This window comes from Heteronotia binoei, chromosome 1 (genome assembly GCF_032191835.1).
Source record: "Heteronotia binoei isolate CCM8104 ecotype False Entrance Well chromosome 1, APGP_CSIRO_Hbin_v1, whole genome shotgun sequence".
In the NCBI taxonomy this organism is placed as follows: Eukaryota; Metazoa; Chordata; class Lepidosauria; order Squamata; family Gekkonidae; genus Heteronotia; species Heteronotia binoei.
The window spans coordinates 107,585,165-107,608,176 of NC_083223.1; the positions used below are offsets into that span (position 1 = coordinate 107,585,165).

Genomic DNA, 23,012 nt, shown 5'->3' on the forward strand with positions numbered 1-23,012 from the left:
TGTGCCCAAACATAGTACTGATATTAGGAAGTCTGGTACAATAACTAGGGATGGGCACGAACTGGGAAAATGGAGGTATGTCTTGGTTTGTGGGGCCACACAAACCATGAGTCTTCACAAGCCTCCTTGGTTACCAAAATTGTTCATTTTGTGAGGTTTGTGATATGGTGTGGGGGGAAGCCTCCTTCCTTTCTGCTGGGGCAGATTCCTCCTTCCTTTACGCTGGCACTGGCTCCCCAAGGCCAGTAGAATGGAAGGGGAGGAAGAATTTGCAAAAAATTTTTTTAAAGGAACATTACCTTTAAATGGCTTTTGCAAGCTCTTTCCCCTTTCCATTCTGCTGGCCTTTGAAACATTCGATTTAAATGGCTTTTGCAAGTTGCACAGCACACAAGTGAAGTCCAAGTAGCGAGTTCTGGGTAAACTCATCATCTGGATTTCACTTGCACACTGTGCAGCTTGCAAAACCCATTTAAAGGGACGTTTCCTTTCTCCTGGGGGTGGCTCCCTGAGTCCAGCAGAATGGAAGGGGTGGAAGGTCTGAAATCTCCCCCCCCCTTCTTTCTGCTGGTGGCAGTTCCCCAAGTGCAGTAGAATGGAAGAGGGGGGAGGTCTTGTAAAAGCCATTTAAAGGGAATATTCCCTTTGAAAACCTACCTATGCACAAGTGAAGTCCAAGCAGTGAGTTCACCAGGAAGTAGATGAACTCATTTTTGGACATTGCTTGTGCACAAACTGCCCACACAAACCTCAGTGAAAAACATGGAGATTCATTGGCAGGTCATTGCAGGCAGGATTCTGCCCACATCTGGTCCTGAATACAAGCCTCACTCCCATACTTTGCTGTTGGTTTAGTTCCCATGCCTTTGCTCATCCTTGCTTAATTACTGATCTCCCTTCTACTCCTAGGGTGTTTTCGCACTCACCTTCAGCCGGCGCCGCGACCCTCTTGACGACGGAGGATCTGTGCTGATTTCCCACACGAAGCGCTGGAGCAACCAGAAGAGCCGCCAATTTCCGGCGCGAAGCCCGCTCAAGCGTTTTCCTGCTTCTTGGCGATTTACGTTTGAGCGGGCTTCGCGCCGGAAATTGGCGGCTCTTCTGGTTGCTCCAGCGCTTCGTGTGGGAAATCAGCACAGATCCTCCGTCGTCAAGAGGGTCGCGGCGCCGGCTGAAGGTGAGTGCGAAAACACCCCTAGACTTTTGTTCTCAGCATGGATCCCTAGCTTCATAGTTGGTTGTGGTTCTGTACAATTTCTTCTGTTTCACAAATTTCCACTCCAGATTGGCTTTCTTTTTTTCCTGCCCCAGATCTCATCACATCAGACTCTTCTCTTCAGGACAGAAACGTTTCCCTTTTATTTCTTCTTAGGGAAACCCCTCCTCCATTTGTATGATTAGGCAACAACCAAGGGCACCACTGATAAAATTATGCTACTTTATTGCAGTGTTTTATATGTTTGTTTTCTCTTGCATTTCATAATCTACCTTTGTATCTCAGAATAAAATTAAGATTTGCTTGTATGATATTCTTTCTGCCTGGTCTTGTTAAGTGTACTGTGCTAAAAAGGAATCTGTGTATACAACAGACTGTGATGTCTCAAAAAATCTGCCCTGGGACATGTGTTATTTTACACAGGCAGACGATGCTGTGCATGTGAAGCAGAGGTCCTTCGGTGGCTATTAGCCACAAGGTATAGATGGAACTCTCTATCTGGGGCAGTGATACTCTGTATTCTTGGTGCTTGGGGGGCAACAATGGGAGGGCTACTAGTGTCCTGGTCCCACTAGTGGACCTCCTGATAGCACCTGGTTTTTTGGTCATTGTGTGACAAAGTATTGGACTAGATTTTGTTGGCCTGATCCAACATGGCTTCTCTTATGTTCAGTTTTACTTCTAATAAGACAACCAACTGCAATGGTTCAAGTGGAAGAGGGAAATCCCATACCTTCCCACCTAAGTCACACCCTTCCTATTGTTCTAGCTCTGTTTGCCTGTTCTCCCTCTGCTCCCCACCTGCCTATCAAAGCCAGAACTTCAGTAATTTAGCCTACTTATAACCTTACATTTTTCTGTTCACGAAGGCTGTAACTATTTTTTGTGTTCTTGATGTACTATTTCTAGCTCAATTATAAGATTTTTGAGAAGTACAGACAAGGGCTTGGATACAGTGACACACAAGTGAAAACAAATAGACTTAGCATAGTTCTGCTTATGCGAGATCTTATCCAACTCTCAGCACATTAATCTCGATCTATTATAGTGTCCAGAAACTGAATGCACATGTGGAAATCCAAACAGGGATGCAAGCGGTTACTACAGTCTTTTACTTGTGCTGGCTCCAACCCAAGAACAGCACACAGTACTATCAATGCAGCGGCAGTCTCTCAAATTGCAATACTAGAGATATGAAGGCTGGGGGAGGGGAAAATGTCCTCCTCTCCAAGGATTTTTTCCAACTGGGAGCAGTGAAAATCCTGTGAAATCTTCTCTTTTGAGTGAAAACTTTCCTTTTCTTACATAACATTTCACTAATTCCAAATGTACAGCATAAAACAGCCTGAGAATTTTCTCAGTTCTTCCAATGGAGAAACTGAAGTTTTAGGGAACACTGAATAAAATGACAGATAAATTTTTTCATGATTTTTTATTTAAGTATAAATAATTTGGCAATAATTATTATCTTTAAGAATAATAGTAGCATGGATAAGAGTCCAGTGTTTTCACTGTTATAAAGTTTTAACTTAATGTCCAAACAGGCTGGCTGTCCTATGACTTTATGAGAGAGTCTCCATCCAAATACACTTCACATAATTTTCTACCGTCAACTTTTATTTTTCCTACCTCTTCAATGGCAACTCACTCAGGTATTGTGCATACTTGCAATTTTTCTTATAGAAAATGGAAACATTTATACTGTTAAATTCCATAATATATCAAATAATAAATTTTATATATTGTTATAAACAGTGCATTTTATGTTGTTCAATCACTAAACGTAATACAGTTTTGATAGGAAAGTATGTATTACATATTTCAATTTCCCCCTCAAATGGTGGAGCAAGTGCCCCCCTCCACGGCTTCAAACACTCTGGAATTTCTCTCTCTCTGTGCAATACTGCATTTTTTCTTTTCTGTTGATGGAGTATACCCCACTGACAATACTTTGAAATCATAATGGAATATCTCTTCTGAAAGTTTTGAATGAGCTCTTTCATTATGAAAAACTTTTACTATTATTTCTAGATGGTTATGTTTTGCTGACTCAGTGATAAGCAACATACTCAAGACTGTTCATTAAATGCTAGTCCCAATATATATCCAGGGACACATGGTCTTCTTACCATCCACTTATAGCTCCTTGCTATTTATTAAGCAATTACTGAGGCTTCTCTTTCAATTTACTATTAGCTTAATATCGGACATTGATTTGGACTTAGTTCTTACCCCTTTTACTTTAAACTAAATGCTGACAATGCAATCCTAAACAACCTTATGTCCAAGTCAGTAATACTTAAGCAATTTATTCCAAGCATTGTATTGCAGCTGTATTCTTCTTAGGTATCATAAAATCAAGAAGTTTTGCCAAACAGGCTTCTGGATGTTTATTATAGCTCTAATTCAAGAGTTATAATTAACACAAACAATATCTTGACATAAAAACTGTTACACAAGCCGTCAGTGCAGGAAGCAGATAAACAAAGGGTGAAGCAAAATATAATTCTGCGTCAGAAAGGGATTTCCTGCAGCCTGAATTGCTACAAGCTGGAAATAATGTAGTAAAACTTCCTTTAAATTTTAGAAGAATAGAAGAAACTGAGTAACTGCTGCTGTGGTCTAGCACTCTCCCCCCCCACCCAACAATGGACATCAGCTTAAAAATTCACAAACATTCTGCAGAGGAATCCCATAAAAAAGCAGTACAACTGAAGCATGGTATTTTTGGAATATAGCTTCAAGATCAAAGATAATTCTGAGGACATTTCTATGACTTGTAGTATGTCTACCTAGAAGGTTCCTAAGCAAGGACACAGTTTTCCTCTGACCAATGGAAATTATTTTTAAAGAAAGGGTCTAAGATGGATTTTCAAGCAATCACTTGTTTTTCCTTCAAATGCAATGAAAACTACCTGTTTTATCATGCCAGTAGTTAAGAAAAAGTGGCACCTCAAAACCTAATTAAGGATGTAATGTTTAAAGAAGTCTGACATACAAAAAATACAGAAAAAAAACATGAAGGCTAACTGTTTGCTTAGAAGAAATTCTCATTTATGTCTACTCCCCTCATAAAACTTCTGATAAATCAAGATTTAAAAAACATTCCTTAGGTTACTCATGACGACATCTATATATATTTCTTAGAACAAACTAATACTCACAACATTGAAATCTAGATTTTTCTCCACCCATTCTTTGGCTTCTTTAAATTCATCTTTCATCTCCATGATATATAGTGTATCCAAAGCATCTACAATTGTTGCTCCTTGAATATTACCTGAAAAGAGAGACAGCAATTTAATTAGTGATGATTTCTAGATCAACAACTAATTACCAAATTATACAAGGCATCTCACTAAAGACTCCTGAGTAAACTTAGCAGTCATAGGATAAGAGAACAGGTTCTCTTATGGATTAAAAATTGGTTCAATGACAGGAAGCAAAGAGCAGGAATGCATGCACAATTCTCACAATGGAGGAAAGGAAGCAGTAAGGTTCTCCAGGAATTGGGTGAGTGGGCAACAATGTGGCAAATGTAAATTCAATGTCTGCAAGTGTAAGGTTGTGCACACTGGGACAAAAAAAATTTCCACTACAAGTGTAGGCTAATAGGGTCTGAACGTACTGAGACTGAGGAAGGGAGGAGATCTTGGAGTGGTAGTGGATAGCTCAGTGGAGGTGTCAACTTAAGTGTTCTGCATCAGTGAAAAAGGCAAACTCTGTGTTAGGGATTATTAGGAAAGGGACTGAACATAAAATGGCTGATATGATAATCCTCCTATACAGATCTATGGTCTAGCCTCATTTGGAATATTGCATACAGTTCTAGTAACCCTATCTCAAAAAGGGCATCACAGAGCTGGAGAAAATACAAAAGAGGGCAACCAAGATCAGGGTTTGGAGCACCTTCCCTATGAAGGCAGGCTGAAGACTCTGGGTCTGGGACCTTTCTGTTTAGAGAAGAGACAATTAAGGGGGAGCATGATAGAGATTAATAAAATTATGCATGGGATAGAAAGAGTTGACAAAAATATTTTTTTATCCCTCTCTCAAAATACTAGAACTCAGAGACATCAACTGAAGCTGATGGGCAGTAGATTCAAAATGGGTGTGAAAAAAGGTAATGCTTATTTACAAAAATAGTGATTAAAATGTGGAATTCACTCCAGAGGATGTAGCAGTGACCACAGGGATAGATAGCTTTAAAAGGGAATTAGATTCATGGAGTATAGATCTATGTAATCTTTGTATTTTATATTTTGTTGTGAGCCACCCTGAGCCTGCTTCGGCGGGGAGGGCAGGGTATAAATTAAATATTATTATTATTATCAGTGGCCACCAGCCATAGTGACTGAAGGGACCTTCACATTCAGAGGCAGTTAACCTCTGAATCTCAGTGCCAGGCCTAGGGATTGGCACAAGCTGGAAAAACATGTCATTCTGTGACTAAACTGGTTCATAGGACTGCAGTCTCTTTAAATAAAGTTTGCAAAAGGCCTCAAAACAGCTGAGTAATGGAGAGCAACCTGCTCCCTGCCACTCAGCTGTTTTTGTGGGGAACAGAAAGCAGGAGTTTAATGGGACTCTGGGTCCCTTTAAACCCATGCTTTCTGCTGTATCCATGAACCACCGTGAACAGCTTTAACAGTTCATGGAAATTCATGACAACTTCAGCTTGGGAACCACAAATAAGGGAAAACTCATGATGAATTTTGCTTCATGGTTTGGTTTTTGCCTATCTCCAGCCAGGTGACACCAGGGGAAGGTCTCAGCCTCTATGCCCTGTTATTGGACCTCTAGAGGAACTAGTGGGTCACTGTGTGAGATAGGATGCTGGACTAGATGGACCACTGGTGTGATCCAACAGGGCTCATTTTATGATCTTTCACAACCAAGAATGCTAGTTACTTTTATGCTTCTCAAGAGAATTTACTTTTAAGTTATTGTAATTTTGAAGGTGAATTTACATTCACTATTACATTAGATTTTGGGATTTTTAAAATATTTTCCAATTTGCTAAAAATATGCCTGTCAAGCAGTACTGGAAATCCAATACAATCTTTTGTTATGCCATAATTACACTGATTTGTTACAATGACTTTCACTTCTTTAAGCATGAAAATCTAAAGCCAAGGAAATATTTAATGAAAAAATGCTGATAATTTCTATATTAACATGTTATGCTTATGCAAAGATTTTGCAATCCACCATAGTGATAAAACTACAAGTATTTTTTTTAAATGTTCAGTAATTAGGGTTACTAACCAGCAGGTGGGACCTGGAGTTCTCCTGGAATTACAACTGATCTCCATACAGAGATCAGTTCCCTGGAGAAAATGGCAGTTTTTGAGGGTGGCTTCTATTGTACCACATTTCTACTAAGCTCCCTCCCTGAACTCCACACCCAAATGTCCAGGCATTTCCCAACCCAGAATTGGCAACTGATCCCAGCTCTTTAAAATTCTCCCATAAGTGATCATAAGTTAATGGTTAAGGTGTGCCTGGCGTTGGTTCACAATTGAGTTCTCCTAGTCATAAACAATCCCAAATACTAACTTTAACCAACACATGAACCTTAGAAACACATTCACAGACTCCCCCCCCCCCAAAAAAAAAAATTTTGCAGAAAATTTCTAATCTGGTATCACTTAAATTATTCTTGTGCGTTGAAGTTAAGTCACATTAATCAATATAATTGACCTTTCTTTTCCATTTTTGAAGTTCTACCACAAATAATGGATTTGTGTGACATGCCATAGCCAAAAATACCATTACCTGTGAACTATCTGAATAAGTGACGCAGCTTGCTTTATGAGAGATTTCAGCACACTGAATTTAGATAAGTAAAAAACTGGAAGGACCTGAAGTGCTCAGTTTTCAGCTGGGAAGCAAATAAAGTATCAGCTGATAGCTCTAAATCATTGGCAACTCTTAAATTGTTAAAATAAAGAAAGAAATATTAAGACTAGCTCAGTGCACATTGAGCACATGTTCTTTTGAAGGAGTGCTATCTTGCTAGGAGAAACTGGTACAGTATGTTGGGCTAGAGATGCCAGGCTCCTAAAATTAATGTATTGCTTTCCAGTCCAAATCACAGCATTTTTCTGGCTGCCAACAAAGGATACAAACCATTAAAGACCATACGCTACCAACATTTTTACAGTCTTCAAAAATTAATGAACTTTGATAAAATGACTAGAACAGTCTCCACTCGGATGGACCAAGTGTTAGACTACTGGCATTGTCTTGGGTTCCAGAAATGAACACTATTGCTGCTAATCAGAAATTTACATGGGGTATATAAAGGTAGAAAACAGGAAAATTCATAGAATCATAGAGTTTGAAGGGACCTTAAGGGTCATCTAGTCCAACCTCGTGTACAATGCAGAAGATTCACAAATACCCCTACCCCACCCTGGTGACCCCTATTCCATGCCCAGCAAACAGCAAAAAATCCCCCCCCCTTCAGAATCCTTGGCCAAACTGGCCTGGAGAAAAAATTGCTGACCCCAAAATGGTGATCAGCATTTCCCTGGGCATGTAAGAGCGAGTCATGAGAACTAAGCACTGATGCAACCCATCCTGCCCTCCCCCTCAGGATCTGCCCAAGTTAACAGAATCAGCATTGCTTTCAGATCGCCATCTAGCCTCTGTTCAAAATCTACCAAAGAAGGAGAGCACAACACCTCCTGAGGAAGTCTGTTCCACTGAGGAACTGCTCTGTCAGGAAGTTCTTCCTAATGTTTAGCCGGAAACCTTTTTGATTTACTTTCAACCCACTGGTTCTGGTCCAACTTTCTGGGGCATCAGAAAACAACTCCACACCACACCATCCTCTATATGACACTTCTTCAAATACTTAAGGATGGTGATCATATCATATCTCAGTCATTTACTCTTCAGGCTAAACGTACCCAGCTCCTTCAACTTTTCCTCATAGTACTTGGTGTTCAAACCTCTGACCATCTTCGTTGCCCTCCTCTGGACATGTTCCAGCTTGTCTATACCCTTCTTAAACTGTGGTGCCCAAAACTGAACATGCCCAAGACCTACCCCTCCAAGAAGAGAACTGCCCTCCAACTTTGGTGAGGATTAGCTTGGGGGGAGATGGAGTAGCAGCCCCCCCCCGCCACAAAGTGCTATCTGGGGAAATCATAGTCACAGGTCCAGGAGTGTATAGAACAGAACCTCTGCAAGCCAGAGACATCAAATTTCCAGCAGACCTCCCCAATATGCCCCTGTACATGCCCCCATACAGCAGAATGGGAGCTCTCTTACTGACAGCCAGTGCTTCTAAGTGTTTCTAAGGTTGCAGAAGTCCACCCCCCCCCCCCATGTAGTGATAATCATAATTGTTCTGTGCCAGTATATCTGCTGAGGATGCTGCCAATATGCATCACAACAAACTGAGCCTCCTAAAACCACATGGAAGGTCACGGAGGTTCAACTCACAAACCGGGTGCCTATCCCTAACTCAGAGACACAACTTCCAGCCAGAGAAGTTATAGGACCTGTTCCAGCAGGTTCAGAGGACAGCTTTAAGATTTCAACCACTGTGAACTTGCACCAAGGGAAAGCCTGAACATGTTGCTTTCTGGCTGGAGTTTCACAGGTCATCTTCACAAATCCCCTGGAAATCATCAAAATTCGTTTTCAAGTAGCAGGAGAAATCACAGGGCCCAGGGTTAGTGTTCTCAGTATTCTAAAGGACTTGGATCTTTGGTATGTACAAGGGGGCTTCTGAGCTATTCCCTCTTCTGCAATCAATTTCCCTGCTTATTTTCATTTAAAACTGCTGCTTGCAGATGAAAATAGCCACATGGGAGGGCTCAGTCTCGTTACAGCTTGTGCTACTGAAGGTGTGCCTATGGCTTCCTTGGTGACCCCTATTGATGTCATCAAGACAAGATTGCAAATGGCAGCTTGTGTGGATCAGACCACATACAGCAGCATGATGGACTGTTTTGGGAAGATTCTTAGAGAAGAAGGCCCCACAGCTTTTTTGAAGGGAGCAGGAGCATGAGAGTTCTGATCTTCCCCCCAGTTTGACATTACTATGCTAACACTGGAAGTTCTGCAATGATGGTGCTACCTTAATTTGGAAGAATCAAACCTCCCAGTTCAGAACCTGCACCCATTTCAAACCGTCCTCCTGTTAATCCTAACCATACAGGCAGCTATCAACTTGCTATGACTATTTTTGCTAGTACAGAGAACAAATTTAGCCTCTCTCTTCCAAAGTTTCAATTGGCAGGTGTTACTTCAAAACAACCCAAAGCAGCAGTTGAATCCTGAGCTGACCTTTTGAGCCGAACCCAAATGGTGCAGTGAACATATACAGGTAGTACTTTTTTTCTCCTCTGGTCAGTTGCATGATATAGCTGGACAGTAAGTCTGATATCAAATCACTCCTTTCTATAGGAAATATGACTATTTTGCACACAAGAAGATAGATTCAAGCTTTTAAGTTCTAGTAACAACTGTGAGCTCTTCTAATGAATTATCCAGGAGGATTGAAATCTTTCAGATAATACTGGCTATCAAACATCCGCTTTTAAAGAAAGAGTTAAGACAGCCAAACAGAAAGAACAATGCAGCACAAAGGCAGTTCCAATCAGGCACATGCAAATAACAATTTGATTGCTATTGACTATTCACACTAAGGAAACAAAGAGCAGTTCTCCAAGAGTTCTCTCATCTCCACTTATATCACAGGGTATCTGTTGTGAAGAGAGGAAGGGAAGGAGATTGTAAGCCACTCTAAGGCCGCGGTCAGACGTACATTTCTATCCGACACAGCAGCGCATGCTCATCGGATTAAAAGTGCACGTCCATACGACAACATCTGGGAGTAGTCGGTGAGTTGTGGGTATCTCGTCATGCTGCGACTTACTGTCGGACTTTTTTGATAGCGGATAAAATCCAGTTCTAAATGCTTGACGACGGGTCAAAAACGGATTTCCCCTGTCTGATCATGCCAGCGTTAGCGAGTCGTCTCAACTTGCATCCCAGATCAGCGCCATTTTTTTTAAATCTTAGCGATACAAAGGATCAGCAAAAGGCGGAAGGGCTCCTGGGTGCTTTAAGCACCACAAAAGATGAATTCCGAGCAACTGCAAATGTTTCTTTTTAATTTTGTGGGGTTGAATTTTGTGACACGATCATTGTTTAGTCCGTAGGCTGAGCCAATCAGTGGCGTTTATGCACATGCGCAAAGGCCGGGCCATCTGATCAGCCAACGACGGGACAGGCACTCGGCAAGGTGGAGGACGGGACAGGCACTCGGCAAAACCAGGAACGCCTTGCTGACGGATTTGATGGTGCGTCTGACCGCGGCCTGAGTCTCTGCTCTGAGACCATCTTCTCCTCCAGCAAACCTTAATACTTCTATAGTAACATCTGAATAAAGAGCACCAGCCAATCAAGCTAAAAAAATCTTATATTTGTTGAACAACTGCAACCAGAGAATGAAGTAATAAAGTGTAGTGTAGTGATTCAGTGTTTTGGGCAAATATCTGGAAGACCCAGGTTTGAATCCTGAATTGTGCCATGGAAGCTTGCTGGGTGATCTTGGGCCAGTCGCATTATCTCAGCCTAACCTACCTCACAGGGCTGTTGTGGGGATAAAGTGGAAGCGGCTCTACAAAAACAGATATTAAAAAAACAGAACTAATTTACCCAAAAGAAAGGCAACCCTACATGTAAGATAATCCCCCTAGAAAGCTTTGTTTCTTGAAATAACTAACTTATGCCATCAAAAAAAAAAAGGAGTTGTCTTTTGGACACATCTGAAAATACTCTGGTCTCATTTTTAATAAATTATTTTAACCTGTACATCTCTTGAATCATTTTATATCACATTGTTTTCCAAAACAAACTTGAAGTCCTCCAAGAGAAACATGTAAGTTGGCATCACCGGAGGACCAAACAGGGTAATCTGATTTAAAATGAACATAGCACTAATTGGATAAAGTTATTTCATTTACCAATAAATCTTGGAACTTGTTAGGTTGCCAGGAGAAACTGTTATTGGATTTAAAGGAGTTTATCATATTACATCAGCAGAAACCATAAATACAAAAACTACAGTTTATAGTTCTGCAAAGACAACTTAGCTACTAAAGATGCCTACTTCATCATATCTCTGTGGTGGACATGAGGCTGTCCAACTCCCTGAAAGGAAAAATATCCACTTTGCTGCTTCATCCCTGAACCCACTGGAGTGCTTTCAGAAAGGAGACAGAATTTTGGAGGAAAGCACAGCAAGAGGTAGCTCAGGTCTGTCTCAGGGAAAGTTGGATCTATGCAGTGATATACGGTAGTTCTGGGTTTGTCTTAGCAAAAGAGCAGACAATTTGAAGGGTAGCCCTGCCTGGTAGCATGGCAGAGTGGTTTAACTCTACTTCTGGTAGTGAACAGAGAATCCAGTTGTTAGGCCTGTGTCAGATAATGAGCAGACCTTGTACTATTTAGTCTATCTGGAAAGGGCAGGCTGGTGTGGGTGGAATCTTGTGTGTGAGATGATCCAATAGAGTGGCTAGTCAATAAAAACCTATTTGTACCTATAAAGAGCAAAAGAGAATTTAAATTGCACTCTGAAGCCATAACTAGCTTAAATTTACGCAGCTCAGCCAGGCTTCTCCTTTAACTATCTGGAAACCTGCATTGTTGATCTGATCTGTAAATTAACAAATCTTTGTTATATAGCATGCATTTTTGTCTCATTGATCTCCATGTTCTTCTTGCTCACCACAAAACTTGCCATCCTAAGAACATCTTGTAACTGAGGGAAAGGTTTATATCTCAAACGAACCTGGTTCCCCAAAATCATAAGAGGCTCTGTGGGCCCTCTCAGTTTAAAGAAAGGGCCTGTCACAATCTCCAAGAAGGTCACACAGAACGGTGATGTTTAGCTTCTTCAGGACACCCTGAGGTTCCAAAGTGTACGTACATTTTGCTCTCCAGAGCCTGTAAACCTGTGCACTGAACTCATTCTGGCAAACATGTATTGTGGGGTTAGTCATTCAGCCTCCATACCTGCTACTACTTACTTGGGAACTCTCTCCAGCTTTCTAGAAGGGGAAAAAATACTGGCAGCAAGCCTCATGCATTTGTCTGACTATGCAGGAAGTAAGTAGAGGAAAGGGAATGACAAGCAACCAAGATGCTTATTGTACAGTTTAGGGGATACTGGCAGGAATGAAGCAAGCAGGCAGTCGGTAAGAGCTGTGGCACTGCGACCTAGAGTTGAGCTAAGTGCAACAAATCCTTAACAGGACCCTCTCATCCTACCTCAGAGCAGTTACTAATTTTCTATGATTTTGCCCAAAATTGCAATTACATGCAGATTCTTTTCGTCAAATGAAAATTTATGCTATTCTGTAGCACACCACAACATTCATAGGAACAGGCATCATCATAGCTTAGCAAGTTAGACAGCCTAAACAGATCTGAATATTTTGCTGATATATCTATTGAGGTTTGTGGATGTGAGGATAAAACATTTAGTAGGGTGGTATGTCATACAGCATTTCCTGAGCCATTTGATGCTTGGCAAACGTTAAAACATTTGTGTTAGAATGAAAACCAAGTAGACCATGGTTCACCTGTGAGCTCCACAGAAAAATGTAAATTGTTGTTTAACACAGAGGTTACACTTAGGCCATAAAAGTGATTATGCTACTTATTTGCTATGATAATTATGAAAGCAAAACATTTACTCATCAGTTTGCACATGCTGCCAGAATAAGTGTATGGAAAGGAAAACAGCTCTGAAGCATTGTAATAGCTTAAGCTAATTCAGTTCATATTGTCGAAGGTTAATCATGTCCAACTGCTACTACACCCTACAGATGGTACAGTGTTCTGTGTTATCACATAGCAGATCTGTACTCACCAATAAAATAAGGCAGCAGAAAACAGATTCTTTCAATTACATAAAGAGTCAGTTGAAACATGGTTTGGCACCATGCTCCTCTCCAAGAGTTCCATGATGAAATCTGTGTTTAGTTTGCAATTTCTACTGCCAACATTGAGTACTTATTAACATAGGCCAAAGTCAAAGAGTGCAAGGCCCCAGAGAAAAGGTGAAATTTCTTTTCCAACCTTAACATTTCAGACTGTCGTTTTTTTAAAAAAGCCTGAGCTGCTAATGAGAAAGTCAACCATCTTGATTTCTCTTTGAGTAGTGGTATTTAACAGTTCAACTAAAAAACAAATCAAAGAGATTTCAGGTGACAAAGTTCTGCAAAGGTTCAGTTTCATGTTTTCTGTCATTATGCACATACAGAGAACACTACGTTTTGATCCTTCTCTGCAGGAGCCTGCAAGGCTTTCAACTGAAGTTTTTTTGAACAGAATTTGCAGAAGGTTTTATATCGTCTCACACAGGACATGGGTGGAGATTGAGAACAAGCACCTTAAGAGTACATCATCATTCAAATCACCACTAATGTGCTGAAGAAGTGCTGCATACAGCTCACCCTTGCCATGTTCAGATTTGTAATTTGCTATCCTATCCCCGTAGGGAGGAGGAAGAAGTATGAAATAGTGACATGGAAGAATGGTTTAGAATCCATGGTCTGATCACATGACACATCTAGTCTGTTTTTATTCCTACTGTATCTGTGACATCATCACCACATTTTGCAGGAAATTTGGCTGTTCTGCTTCTACAAGGCAGCAGAATCCTGCCTCCCAGTGTTTGTGGATTTTGCCTTTTATGATGACCCCAAGAACATATCCTCCTGAGAATGGCAAGGGTCTACTGCGTATAATTTTACATAGACCCACTAGGGTGCAGGAAGAAGTATGAAATAGTGACATGGAAGCATGGTTTAGAATTAGGATCAATAATCTACCTGTAAAACAGGGATAAAACAATGTTACAGAAAACAGATTTCTCCCTGATAATAGCCCCATATCACTCCTGTGCCCATAAAATTGGCATATGGTCCTATCACTACAGTGAAAATTTTCCTGCCCTCCACCCCCGCCCCAACAAGGAAGTTCAGCATGGTAGACTGCATATCTATAGACGCAATCTACAGAACAAGGCACAGAGCTTCTGTTCTTCTAATGAAGAATTCCAAACATGGAATTCAACATGCAACAACAAAAAACACACCTGGGTTTCTTTAATAAATTCAACATTCTGAGTGGCCAGAGAAAAGAAGATAGCAGAGCCTATGAAAAGTGTCAGAAGGAAAAGACAACTCACTATTTTTACAAATGTCCACTGTTCTCACTGGGACCCAAAGCAAATTACTTAAAGACAACCAGTAAGCAGTTACAAAATATGGTAACATTATTGAATACATCAAGTAAGACAAAAGAAAGCAGTTGGGGTTGAAACTGTAGAACAGGGGAAAGAAACAGGCAAAGAAACAGGATGCAAGCAAAACTTTTTTAAGGCGACAGGACAATAAGTGTAGGAAAACATTTACCCCTAATAGAAGTAACCTCACGAACTTAAGCATGTTACAATACAGATTTTTTTTTAAAATTATCCAGAATTGGCCTATCATTTATGGACCACCAGATACTAAGAATACCCCTATCAGAAGCCATCTTCCATTTGAAACAATATGGTGATCACTGAAAATAAGAGAACTGAAGAATTTCAGTCTTAAAGAGTTTGTCAAAGCTAGAGGGCACTCTGTACTTATCTTTGCTAAACAGATTTGCTGTACCAGTAGTACAATATGTTTTTAGAGTTTTACCAATTTTTCACTGAATTCTACACTCAAAATAATAAGTTATTTTAGGTGAAATAAATGTTTTACTTTATGCTACTCTGAGGACCCTACAGACCCAATTAGTGGGATAAAATCAATACAATATAATAACATATCACTGGTGTTAAAGGCATGGTAGCCAATATAACTGGGGAGCAGAACTGCAATAAGGCAATGGTGCTGCTTTCTTTACATTCAACAATCAACAATTTAAAGAAAGCACATGTCAAAGCAGCTGGTAAGAGCACACATGCTTCAACATAATCTCCAATTTCAAATCAGTGGATCAGCTCATGTCATTAAGTACAAAAACACATACTACTCACCAAATAAATTGCTTGAATGTCCTTGTTTTGATATGGGTTTCAGTTCATTTAATCCCCATGCGTAACGTTTATAATTATCCCAGGCATGTTTCATCATCTGGTGGGAAATGAAAGTAGGATTATAATGTTGATTTAACAAGAAGCTGCTGCAGTAAATAGTACCAAAAATTGAACTGTACAACACTAAAGATCAATATGTTTAATTCAATGGGTAACTCATATCACATTATTGTCATAATACTTTAACATTAAACATTATAACATCAACATATCGCTGCAATGATCCTTCAGTTATAGAGCTGAAACTATTTTTTTCAATTTCATTACTTGTTGTTAATTAGGAACTTGTAACCCACACCCATCAATTCTCATTAAGAAGTTTAGCATATGGAATATTATTCCAATTAAGAACTTTCTACTAAGACAACATGAAACTGAAGCTAAAATACTGTGGTCAATCAACATATTTATTACGATCATAGATCAGAATAAAACAGAAAGGTATCAATTGAGGGAAATAATATAAACTAGATAAAAATTCAATTTTACAAGTGCTGACCAGCTTAAACTCTAGATTTAGTCCACACATTCAAGCAAATTGTAGTGTGCCATGCTTAAGGCTCTATGATCATATCTTTTAGCTAGAACAACCAGGAACTATTACCCTGCGTTGCCCCCCTTCCTCTGAAGTCCCCCCCCCACTACATTCAGGGCAAATGTTCCAACAGAAGAGGTAGAAAGAATTTAAAACAATAACAACGCTTATTCATTGGATAGATGTGATCTATAGTACCTTGACCAAGGCTTAAATCCATCAGAAATTTCCAAAGACATAAGGAGTTGTCAACTACAGAACATGACTTTCTTGTCTGCTCACTCCTGCTGCAGCCCAAAATGCCTCCAAAATTAATGCACTTTTTATGCCCCTTTTTAAATGCCTCCAAAACAGCATTACATGGGGACAGGTGATTTCCCCCCCCCCCCACCAGCATTGAGGGATTCAGATGCCTGCAATGATAGATGAACTGGCAACGTGCCTTCCACTGCATCCAACCCCAAGTAAATATTTGACAGCAATACCTATACAAAATTGTAATGCTAGCATCTGCTATATACTTTCCTAATTACAAACTAGATCAGGAGTATCAAACTCATTTTGTTTTGAGGGCCAAATCTGACATAAATAAGACCTTGTTGGGATAGGCCATATTGGGCTAGGCGTGTTCCTATTTAAGATTAGGTAGCAGAGATATAAACTTTATAATGTAAGAAAAAGCCCCCTACTTTTCATATCACCAGTATGGTTGCCAGGGTGCCTGGAGTTTTGACTCGCACACATCTGCTCTAAGAAGTGGACTTTGCCCATGGTTTCTAAGGCTTATGTGGATATTATAAGCCTCAGCTTTGCAGCAGCATTCTACATCTCTGGATGGGTGTTAGCCAGAACTACAGACGAGCTTCCGGCTGCACCTTGCGTGCCCAGTCTTGGCTGCTGCAGTGGAAGAAGCCATGCCACCATGAACTGTACAGGCAAACAGTTTCCAGCCTGTTTCCATGAACCAAAGGCTAACACCACCAGAATCCATCTTGTTTTCCTGACTCCATTACAGCAAAGCAAGAGACTCACATATCCAACATCTGCTTCAACTTCAGCATAAGGCAATCAAGCTTATCTTAGGCATGGATCCTGCCAGACCGCCTAAGCCTTTGTCTAACGAACTCAAGACAAAGACTGGTGCCAAGAGAAGACTGCAGAAGAGGAAGACCATCTTCAGCCAGAGCCAAGTTCCTTTGTGTAAACCGGGTGTTACCTTACGTAGCAATTTGGCCATCTATTGTCACCTTTTTAGATAAGTTTAATAGTCTTAAGCACACCTCCACCCAGTAATTTCCCCCATTCTTTTCCCCAACAGTCATCCTGGGGCCTCCCCCTTGGCCCATTGCTACCTGGACAGCCAATCAGGTAACTAAGGCCAAGTCCACTCATTGGCTAGCTATGAGCGTCCAATCAGGGGTTGCCAATTAACTGGCTATTGGCTAATGCACTAGTCCAGCCCTTATGGTCACTGCAGAGCCTCCCCTTTTCTGAGGTCATGTACCAGCTGACCACCTGTCATCCACCCCTGTACCTCCCATCCCCTGAGGGTCCAAGGTAGTCTATTTAACCTCTGACCCAGCTCCACTCATGTGTGCATCTGGCAGTACCCTAGTTCCGCTGTCTAGATCCATCCCTGACTCCTGAACAGTTTTGGGTCCATTTCCCCCGTCCTCTTACGTTGCCATTGGAGCCTTCCCGGAAGACTACGATCGGTAATTATCACCCTGTTTGTCTACCCATGTGTTGTCTCTATATAAGAACATAAGAGAAATCATGCTAAATCAGGCCAATGGCCCATCCAGTCCAACACTGTGTCACAAAGTGGCAAAAAAAATTTATATATACACACTCTCTCTATTTTTCCTAGGACTGTATGTATGTTTCATGAGCCCATTGCCTTGTATGTATGTCTATATTTTTCTGGAATAAATTTTAATTGTTTTACTTAATTAGAGCCCTTGATAAATTTAAGCATTAATTTCTGGACGTGGAATCCTGTATACATAGATAAAAGATCCTATTAAGCCAGGTGCCCACCTGACAATTCTCCAACCTTAGTTTTGAGGGCATTTTGGCTTACAATAAAGAACAAAGACAAACACAATTACATTTAAAAAAAAAAACTTAAAACATGCTTAAAACATTAGCACTTGTTGGTCTTAAAGGTGCATTTTTTGTATCTCTCCCATGCGATCTGGGAACTGGGCAAAGAAAGCTCTGGCTCTTTCATTCCTTCCCCAGAGGACAAGGAGGGGGAGGAGCCTTAGCCAATAGAAGGAAGAGAGGCTTGGCTCAATAGCTCTGCTGTGCAACTGACAGTCTGGCAAAGCAAGCTCTCCCTCCCTCCCTTCCTCCCCAAGGAAGGAGCCTCATCCAATGGAGAAAATAGAGGTTTTGCTCTGTAGCTCCTGTGCAATTGAGCAAAGCTTGCAAAGCAAGCTGTGATGCAGAAGAAAGCAAGAGAGAGGGAGAAGGAACCAGATAACAGCCAGTGGCTTGGGGGTCTGATAGGAGCTCTCTGGGGGCCGGATATGGCCTCCAGGCCACATGTTTGACACCCCTGGACTAGATATTATGCTATTATCTTAGCATGACAACCATGTTTAGTTTTAAAAAAATTATGAAGTGAAGTAAGGAAGGTCTATGTTCATTGTCTTGCTTCAAAATGCTTCTAAAACCTTCATGTTCTTTGACAGCTTTTGACTCCTCCTTTATGTGGCCATCTCAGGGCCAAGCTGCATATTCAGCCTGCCTACCAAATTGAGGCTGTAACCAACTAATCACATCTGTAGTCTTCTTCTTCCCAAACCAATTAATTCCCTGATGCCTCTTCTAACTCAGCTGTCAGCATACCATCTGAAATAAGCTGTTTCATGATACATGCATCATAGAAAACAGATTAAAAGCTATCTCCCCAAATTAATGCTACATACTTAACTATACTTTGAACACTGCATCATTTTTAAGTTTCAGGTAAAGTATGACAACAAAACATACAAAAATTATTTTAAGCCAGGATGGTAAGCACTATGTATGTTTTATCCTTTGTTATATGTTCATCCAGCTCTGGGGAAGAAACCTGGACAGATCCATTGGGACTCTCTCTGTTGGACAGAAATACTGGCTTCTTGAATCTTTAGCACTCTTGCTATTTTAGAATTTAACAAAATGTATGTGTGAAAAATCTGACTGAAGAACTACTTACAAGGCAAGTTCTGATTTGCAAACACCAGTCTTCTATTACAATTCCCTGAAACATACCAAAAACTGGACCACATATGGGTTGGACATCCCCAAGTTAATAGAATTCCTGATCCGTTTAGAATGCCAGCTGTTAGCAGTTATATGCCAAGTTCACACCTGTCAAACAGGAAACTGACTGAGACCAGCTCTTCACATATGCTAATAGACAAGTACCTGAAGGATCTAAATTAAAAATTTTTGAGGGGGTGACTGATTATGGCTGCAGTCTACAGATCGATCAAAAATACTTTGCAATTGAGAAAATACAGAAGAGATGTTCAAGGTGAATAAATGTATATTCAACTAATCTTGCTTAACTGGTCTGAGGGATGAAACAGGTGCTCCAGCTGAGATACCCCTCTTTTCATTTTATTATGAACAAAGCCAGAAGCAAAACCAAGTAACCAGAACTTTTACTATGCCTGTACTGAGGACTGATGGTGTATCGGTTAGGGTTGTCAAACTCGTATCTTGGAAGACTCACCCCATTTGGTAATGGAAACTTGCTGGTTGACCTTGGACCAATTGTATACTCAGCCCAACCTACCTCACAGGGCTGTTGTAAGGATAAAATGGAGGAGAGAACAACGTAAGCTGCTATGAATCCTCACTGGGGAGAAAGGTGGGGTATAAATGAAAGTCCTTTTGACTGCCACAGGGACTGCCATCAGACATGCACACAGGGTGGTCATATATGGCTCTTTCAGTCATATTGTGTGGCTCTCAAAGCCTCCCACCACTCCATTGTCAGGCTTGGAGAATGCATTTAAAGCTGCTTTCTTTCCACCTCTCCCTCCCCATCTATTTGCCTCCCTCCCCCCTCCCTGGCCTGCAGCTCTCAAACATCTGACATTCATGTCCTTCAGCTCTCAAACATCTGGTTGTTTATTTTATGTGGCTCTTACATTAAGCAAATTTGGCCACCCCTGCACTAGGAATACCATGATTCCTTGGTACACGAGGGCCTAATTTGATGGAGACCAATTCAAAGGTGGGTGGAGTGGCAAAGGCCACCTCTCATGCAGCACAGTCCAGATCCTAACTAGGCCCATGAACACCTGGGGAGCATGTAAATCCTACAGCATACCTCTTTCAAGTCCTTTGATACATCTAAGGATATCCTCACTGTTTGACCAATTTCTTTAAACTGCTATAAAACACCTTGGGAACTAGTTAACTGAAAAACCTGGATTTGGAGGGGGGGGGGGGAGACACCAGTATAAACTAATATACATATGAAAAGCAATACAACCTATCTCCCCCACCTCACCAAACACAGAGACATTCACTGAGATCTTACAGGCTATAAAATTGGTTTGAATACTTTGATTTCCCTACTGAAAAAAAATGCCAGTTTACAGGCCATCGCAGTAATATAAAATGCACCTGTTTCATGCAGAGATCAGAGTCCACTGCTTTCTCAACAGCTAAAATGCAAAGGTAATTTTAGCCCCCAGATACCACCATGACAACAAGAAGGGCTGATCTATAATCATAAAGATACAGTACAACAGCAACTTCTTTAAAATTTCCTAATATTTGGGAAAGTATTCCAATTTATCTGACACCATATCAAAATGACTACTAAAGATACAGATTAAGCAACTGGCTTCCATCATGATTGAAACATATTTTACATAACACATATTTTAGAAAGAAGCAATTGTAATTGAAATCATTTCATGAAGATATATAGGCTGTTTTACACCAAAGAATGAACAATAATGTATGTATTCACTGGAGTCCACTAACACAGCAAAAGGCCCCCAAGTCCTGTTTGTGAGATAAAAGTATCAGAACTAAGAGGCTCCAAATATTGCCTTATAATTAAGGCTATGTCACTTGCTTACAGCCTTTACCTCTTGAGATCTCTTAGAATAATACAACTCTGGCCACTAGGGAAAAAAAGAACCAACACTCCTTTTCTGGGAATTCTTTGCCAACCTTCCTTGAGAACACTTCAGAGGATACCAGATTGTTAGTGCCAAAGTGTTATGGCCCAGTATTATTTTACTAACAAAGACAGGTCTGGAGACGCATTATGCTACTGCTGGAAACTAATCTGACTGACTGCCTTTGAACTGTGCATTAGACACCCTATGCTTTAAAAAAGACAGGGGATTATTAGTGGAATAATAGCATATACCATATATATAATGATCACTATGGCATATTATGATTACTACCAATTCATAGCTTGCATACTATTACACTTTACCCTTGATAGTCCCCAAAACTGATATCTCTCTGTAAGCATTGGGGGTAGGAAGGAATACCTAGTTTGACAGTATTGTGGAATTCAGCCTACTTGGCCAATTCAAACTTCTAATGCCAATGCCATTAAACAGTAAGAACATCCGTTGACAGACAGCAACAGCCTACAAAAATCAACACCTCTAAAAACAGCTTATGCAATTAGCCATTTGGAAAAAGGGTTTTCCAGTCAACTGGATAGACTGCCTTTCCATATAAAGACAAAGGTTGGTTTTAACATCCCACTTTTCCTCTACCCTAAAATGTCTCAAAGCAGCTTACAAATATCTTCCAATTTTGTGTAGTGGTTATGAGTTGCAGACTCTAATCTTGAGAACTGGGTTTGATTCCCCACTCCTCCACATAAAGGCAGATGGGTGACCTTGGCTCAGTCACAGTTCTGTCAGAACTTTCTCAGCCCCACCTACCTCACAGGGTGTCTGTTGTAGGGAGAGGAAGGGAAGGAGATTGTAAGCCACTCTGAGACTCCTAGAGGAGCACTGTAAATCCAGCTCCTCCTCTTCTTCCACTTTTCCCACATCAGGTCCCTTTGTGAAGGAAGTGGGGTAAGAGAGTTCTGACAGAATTGTGATTGGTCCGAAACTTCATGTAGAAAAGTGGGAAATCAAACTGTTCTCCAGAGTCTGCAGCACTTAACTACACCATGCTGTCTGTCTATGGATCTAATGAGTTTCAGTACTACCTATAGCAATATCCTCTGCATTCTTTATAAATGTTAGGAGCCTGTAAAAAGAGCCTTTCTATCATACTAACGTAAAAAAAAAGGTAAAGGAAATCCCCTGTGAAAGCACCAGTTGTTTCCAACTCTGGGGTGACATTGCTTTCACAATGTTTTCACGGCAGACTTTTTATGGGGATGTATGCCATTGTCTTCCCCAGGCATCTACACTTTCCCCCCAGCAAGCTGGGTACTCATTTTACTGACCTCAGAAGGATGGAAGGCTGAGTCAATCTTGAGCTGGCTACCTGAACCCAGCTTCCGCCAGGATCGAACTAAAGTCGTGAGCAGAGCTTAGGACTGCAGTATTGCTGCTTTACTACTCTGCGCCATGGGGCACTTATCATACTAACTTACTAGTCAGTAAACATTGTGTAATCAGTCAAGAAATGAAATATTTCAGCATTATCTGTATTCTGAAGACCTGTATTTTCTACTGTCTATAACAAGGGTGTCAAACAGCTGTCTCACAGTCCAGAACCAGCCCGCCAAGCTCTTTTCTCCCCACTCCCGTCTTCACCCTCTGAAACTCCGAAGCTGCCAAAGTTCCCAGCTCCTTCTTCCTTATCCTTTGCAGGCTGAAGCAGGAAGCAATTCTAGGCTTGCAAAGCTGCAAAGAAAATGCGGAATTTTCCGTTAAGGTGTCTCTGCTCAGATAGTTTATCTGGAAAATTCCACATTTTCTTTGCAGCTTTGTCTGTGCTGCAACGTATTTTAATGGTGTGGAGCTCAGTTTCATATTTCAGCATTTATATGGCCAGTTAGAAGCTGTTCCTTACTGGAGTTGTATGACCTTGCAAATAAAGGATTGAAGCTTTGAGCCAGCATGCGTCTGCTGAATGGACCTTAGAACTGATGCCTAGTGAGTACTCTAACCTGGGAACCCACAGCCAAAGTA

The 23,012-nt window shown here is 40.8% G+C and overlaps 1 protein-coding gene across 1 annotated transcript in view; it reads right to left on the reverse strand.

Moving 5' to 3' along the window:
• Positions 1-23,012, reverse strand: part of MAN1A1 (mannosidase alpha class 1A member 1) — an 89,987-nt gene that overhangs the window by 59,872 nt on the left and 7,103 nt on the right. Inside the window, exons 2-3 of the mRNA XM_060238690.1 lie at positions 15,282-15,378; positions 4,381-4,496 (exon numbers count right to left, since the gene is read on the reverse strand). Coding sequence (XP_060094673.1) covers positions 4,381-4,496; positions 15,282-15,378 — 213 coding nt within the window. The remainder of the gene's footprint in view (positions 1-4,380; positions 4,497-15,281; positions 15,379-23,012) is intronic.